The sequence below is a fragment of the Elephantulus edwardii genome, unplaced genomic scaffold, assembly GCF_000299155.1.
Source record: "Elephantulus edwardii isolate Elephantulus edwardi_28Jun2011 unplaced genomic scaffold, EleEdw1.0 scaffold00001, whole genome shotgun sequence".
Taxonomy (NCBI): Eukaryota; Metazoa; Chordata; class Mammalia; order Macroscelidea; family Macroscelididae; genus Elephantulus; species Elephantulus edwardii.
The window spans coordinates 29,728,335-29,734,334 of NW_006399751.1; the positions used below are offsets into that span (position 1 = coordinate 29,728,335).

The 6,000-nt window shown below is 41.8% G+C and overlaps 1 protein-coding gene across 1 annotated transcript in view; it reads right to left on the minus strand.

The window, feature by feature from the left end:
* ZNF804A (zinc finger protein 804A) overlaps positions 1–3,301 on the minus strand; it is a 351,093-nt gene extending 347,792 nt beyond the window's left edge. Inside the window, exon 1 of the mRNA XM_006878775.1 lies at positions 3,191–3,301. Coding sequence (XP_006878837.1) covers positions 3,191–3,301 — 111 coding nt within the window. The remainder of the gene's footprint in view (positions 1–3,190) is intronic.
* Between the last annotated feature and the right edge of the window lie 2,699 nt (positions 3,302–6,000).

Consider the following 6,000-nt stretch of genomic DNA (forward strand, 5'->3'; position numbering starts at 1 on the left):
ATTTTAAAAGCTTAATAATAAAGTGAATATTAATTATAGACTTACCATTTTACTAACTTTCAGGAGGGATGCTTCCCCCCAAGAAATCTATATTTGGATGATTTATGGAAAGGATTTGGGTGAGTTTTTTTTATCTGCTAAATATTAGGGGAAGGATTACATTCTGGAGTTTTGACTAAAGTAATAAAACAAACACTGAAATCTGAGTTATATAATTATCCTTTTATAAATATCCCATTAATGAGAGAACAATACAGTTATAAGTTTATCTTGAATGAATCCTGTGTTTTTATGAAGAATAAATTTTTAAATCTTAAATGAAATATTTTTGTAACATCCATTAATTATTCTATAATTAAATAGGATTTATACTTTTTTGGAATGAATTTTCCCCTGAGTGGTCTTCTAGTTTTAGTTTTATTTTCCTGAAATTAAATTACCACTTAAGTCATCATTTAAAAGTACTATAGTTAATAAACATTTCAAAGTGCAAGAATAAGGGATCTTTTTAAAGAGAGATTTCCAAATATGAAAAAATTTTAACATATCTCAGAATAATTTCCTAGATACATGATACTCGGAAGTTTTACCCAATGTTTTCAAAAAATAGCACATACATTATGTTAAGACAGTATTTCTATTTTTTATTAAAGTTGCTAATTCTTCAAAGTTTCAGTTAATTTTTCTGTTGTATATTAACTCTTAGCTCACAGTTTCCTACATGTTGCAAAAGTTACATTTTAAGGTAAAGACGCTCTTACTAAAAATATATATTAATATTTATATCTTTTTAAAAATATTAACTTACTGATACTTAGACCCTCTTTTATTATACTTAAAAACAGACATAACTCACATTCATTCCAATATCAAAATTTACCTAACTCTATGTATAAAGATGACTTATATGTCTTATGATGAAGTTGTTTCACATAAAGTTGGATTATATTAAAAAACCTATATAATTTCAAATGTATGTAATTCCCTCATACAGAAAATCCAAAGTTTTGACAGTTTATAAACACAACCTCAAAGTGTAAGTCGGGAACTTTCTGGAAATCTCTTTTATTATAATTAAAAGGAGTATATGAGATATGGCTAAGTCTTTTTAATACTTCTGACATTTTCTCATATTTACCTTTATTAGTTAAAATTTGGTAACTGTTTCTGGTTTTTTTAATCACTCATTTTAATCACAAAGTTACACTGGCAAATCTAATCTTCTTACTCTCTTTTGTTAACATGATTATGACCATTATTGATCAATTTGCAAATTAAAAAATAAACAGGTCCACATAAATAACATTAACCACTATTAGAAATACAGGTTTGATTTAATCTAAGATTATAGCAGTTTAATTAGATCTAATCTTAGGTCAAACAATCTAATTTAACAAATAACAGCATTTTAGCATGGTGAAGTTGATGAATAATTTCTTAAATTAATTCTTTATTGTGAAAGTGTATCTTTTAGCACTGTGGCTATATTGAAGAAATCTTGTTCAGCAAGTCTGCCTTTCTCATAAGTGAAACTTGATTTAAAAACACTAGTCAATATTACTGAAGGGATCTCCCCCCATCTATTGCTTCTATATAGTTGAGTTCTGTAAGAAAGGCTAGCATAATTTCTATTATTTCCCTTAATCTTTGTCTACAGTTCTCTACAGTATCTCACTAAGAATAGCTGGGGAGGAGTATTTTCACTTTCTTTAACACCACCAACCTCCACATCCAGAACAACAATATATTTAAAAATAGCTCTGATTTTTGAACCTCATATGAGTTGAGAGAGAGATGAAAAGAAATCCAAAGAAAAAAGACACTAGAATGCATCATTACATCAATGTCAGAATTCAATAAAGACACATCAATAAAAACACATCAATGTCAGAATTCCCTTGAAACTTCAGATAATAACTTACTATTCTCAGAAAAACACACAACACAACCATTGTATTCTGTGGGAATCCCATTTTAAGATATATAAAGAAAATTTTATTACAATTATTTCCTTTTGAGTTGAATTTGTCTTTGAACTTTCACTTATCACCTCTTCAGTTAACATGGTAAAACTGAGGTTAGGGGGGTGGGGAACATTGAAGAGCGTTGGAGGTCAGGTGGAAGTTGGAATGTAAAGAGATTTTAGTTTTTAAGAAAGAGGGCGTGGTTTGCTAATGGACCATACTTTCAGTAACACAGGTTTTACATTCGTATATTAGACCTTACTCAAGCTATGCTTTGGGCAGTGCTCCACCGAATGAATATGCTTTCCATTTCCATTTTTCTTGTCTGGAGGGTAATACTTCTGGGGAGACATCAATACACTAGAATTCGTTCTGCAAAGAGATTTGTGGAGCCAAGAGGAAGTCTGGATGAAAAGTAGATCTATTTCTGCACTATCTCTATGTTCAGCCTATCTTCTCTCACCAATCAGGAGTGCTCTTCCCAACAGGATGCTGAAAAATAAAGCTCTGTAGTCCACTAAGAACATTCCTGCGACTGAACGCCTTCTGCTTATCCGACATGCTTTCTAGTGGCTGTGATTGTAATGAATGGTCTTCACACTAATCCTCTATCTATGTTGACAGAATATTTGAAAATTAACTGCCCGGGGTTCTGGAATTTTGTTAAAGTCAGTACTGACAACTTCTCACAAGAGAAGTTAGTTGCGAGTCCTTAAGGAGACAGTCTAAATGCAAACTCTTGATGAGACCATTACTCTTTCCACTACTTCTGACATCAACCACAGCCTCCAAGAGACACCCACACCCTTCACCTTTAGCTTTCGAATCCACAAGATGTTAAGGTTCACTGGGGATCTCATATCTTTTTCCCCTCCCCCCCCCCACCCCCGAGCAGTTCTCTTGACACTATTTGCTATAAATAAAGAGGATGCTAACCCTTCAATATTGAGGAGTGAGTGGGAAGAGTTATCCATCAAAGCAATGAATAACAATTCCCTAAAACCTTTTTAAAACTCCCACCCCACGTCCAAGAAACAAATTGCACACCAAATCGGTTCCCTGCCCCTCGAAAACCTGATGGTAAGCTCAAGCAGGCATCTCCACCAATAAATAAATAAACTAAAATTTTTAAATGACCTACTAGGCAGAGGGTAAGAAACAGAGGGTAGGTGGTGGAGAGAGACTGAGCGTGTGATTTAAGAGAGGAGAAAACAGAAGCGATTTACCAGAGTTTTGTTCCCGTTCTTGCTGAGAGGGCCCCGGAAAACTCCCTTGATGTTGCGAAAGTGTCCGTTGCTGAGATGCGTGGAACTGATGACAATGTAGTAACACTCCATGGGGCAGCCGCCGCCTCCTCCACCGCAGCCGCCGCTTCCATGCACCCGCGCCGGCCGCCGCAGCGTGCCTGAGCCGGGAGAGGGTGGGCGAGAGACCGGCCAGCAGGGCAGCACGCCCGGCGCACACCCTGGGGAGCTCGGCTCGCTACAGCCCAGCGCCCTGCGCACCCCGACTGCCCCGCCTCCGCATCCTCTCCGCGCTCTCCGGTCTCAGTCTGTCTCGGTGTCTGGGTTTCCTAATGCGCCTAGGCCGAGCAGCCCCGCTGGAGGACCCCTGGCTGGGAGGGCCCTGGCGGGCCGGAGCGAGCTGGCCCGAGTCAGTGCCCGCGAGCAGGGCGCGTAGAGCAGGGCAGCAGGAGCCGCCCGAGCGGCAGCGGCGGCGGCGGCGGCAGCATCCCCCGCGCTGGGCGCCCGCACTCGGAGTTGCTGCTGCTCGCAGGCATGAGTGTTATTATAGTGAGCGGCGTTGCCGGTCCATTGCACTGAGCCAATGGCAGGGAGCCACTGGGCTGATACTGAGAGCTGTCAGAGGAGTACATCTGTCACCCGCCGCTCCCCCGCCCTCCCCCGCCGCCGGGACCCACGGCCGCGCAGCCCGGGCGGAGAGGGAGCGCGCAGCGAGCGGAACGCACCTCGTGCGCGCCGCGCGCCGGGCGCAGAGGGCGAGGGACGCGCCGGCCACCGCGGGCGGGCGGCGGAGCGGCCAGCCGCAGGGACACGAGAGATGCCTGCGAGGTGGGGGCGGAGAGGAGAATGAATGGATGGAGATTTCCTGCCCCGAGGTCCGGGGGGGGGGGGGCGGGGGCAAGAACGAGGGGCGGGGAGGCTGAATAAAATTATTTCCTAGCAAAAACCCAAGGCTTCCAACTACAGCGCAGCCCAGCAGTGGCCGGCCGCGCTTCCCCAGCCACAGAGTTGCGGCCCCCTGCGTTTGCCTTACTTGATTGTACTGATTTTTCTTGTATTTGGGGTTTAGGAGCCCTTTCCTGTTCAGAGAAAGGAGGGGAGGATGTCCCCTAGCCGCCCCACCCCTCTGTAGAGAATTGAAAGTCTGTGCTGATGCCAGTTGGGGGGAAGGGGAGTTGTGGCGGTGCGAGTGGAAGTGCACAGAAGGTAAATCGGGGTCTCTGGTTTCTGTGTCTGTCATGCTGGCGTTCCCCTCACCCATCTCTCATGAGAACCTCGGAGCTTCTCAGTTGCCAAAGCTGAACGGAAAGGGAGGCTTTGCCGCAAAGAAGCTATTGACACGAGCATGCTTTGCAATTCTCTATAGTTCTTCTCCCACAACTGAAGAGTGGTGGCGAACAAAAGCGTTCGCCCTAGAAGCGACCAGAATGGAAAATCTCCTCCGAACGAACTAATAATGGCTTTGTCGGGAAAGTAGGGAACCGGGTCTGCTGTTTCCCCAGGAGGCAGCCTGTGGAGCTGGATTTTAAGAGGCGGAGGAAGGCAGCCGCCGGTTTGTGACCTCCCTTTCACCCGATTTATACTCTTTGTGTAAGTTTAGCTCCTCTGAGGTGGTGGAGTGAGAGCATGCCATCAGGTATATATATATGACTCATTAGTCCGCACTTAAAAAGATCAATAACAGGCAGTGGGAGGCTGGGAGATGGAGCCTTCAATGGATTTACTGAAGCCTTTATTTCCTCTTGCCTTGAATGGCTTAATTGGTTAAAGCAGATTCCAGAAATTCTGACGCCTGTAACTCAGAGCAGACTACATTGTTCTATCTAAACTCTGTCTGTCTTGTTTATTTCAGGGTAAAGATTGCAAGACTTTCCAGTTTGGGTGCCTGATATATGTAAAAGGCTTTTTATAACCTTGACCCTGCAAAGCATTGTGTGCTTTTTAAATGAGTCTGCCAGTTTTGCCTTCACTTATTTAAAGATGAAAAGGGAAGGGGCTGGAGGTGGGACACCGTAAACAAGAAAAAGATTATTTCTAAGGAAGTCAATATCCACGTGTATAAATTATAAAATGCTGATGTAAAAGTGGGAATATTAATAAAGAAAGAGAAATTCTTTGTCGTGGTGCAATTCATAGAGGAAAAAAAGTTGGTGTGAATTGGTCGAAGAGTGAAGAAGTGGTAGAGTTTTATGTAGAGGCACTTGGCTGAATTTCTCAGATATCCACTTGGGGGAGTCTGGAAGTCTTGGGAGAAAGATAGCAAGGATTTTATAAAACTTACTGCTCTGTGGAACAAATCATCTGATAATGTGTTAAAATTCAGGTTGAACACAATCCTATTAAGGGGAGAAAAAAAAGATCTTTAAATGATCATTAATAAGCATGTGGAAATTATAGCCACTTCTGGCTGCTATCACTGCAGAGGTATTTTTTATTAATATTTTGAAGATGTAAGCATTCTCTGGAGGCATCACTTTAGAATGAACTTGTGACCTCTATGGTTTCCATTACAATCTTGGAGTTTTGAGACTTTGGTTGATTATTGGGCAGGAGATGAAATCTGTACTATTACTGAACCATACAAGGACTCCACTAGTAAGATTGGATGATACATTTTGTGCTTGTGCAAGTCTTAATAAATCTAAGCTATAGTTGGGGAGGTTTTCAGTCCAAAAAATGAGATTCACAGTCACATGAATTATCCAGCTTCTAGAATGGAAGATCTACTGCATACCAGTTTTTATTGTATTTCTAGTGACAATATTTGTGTGTAAATATATGTATATAATTAT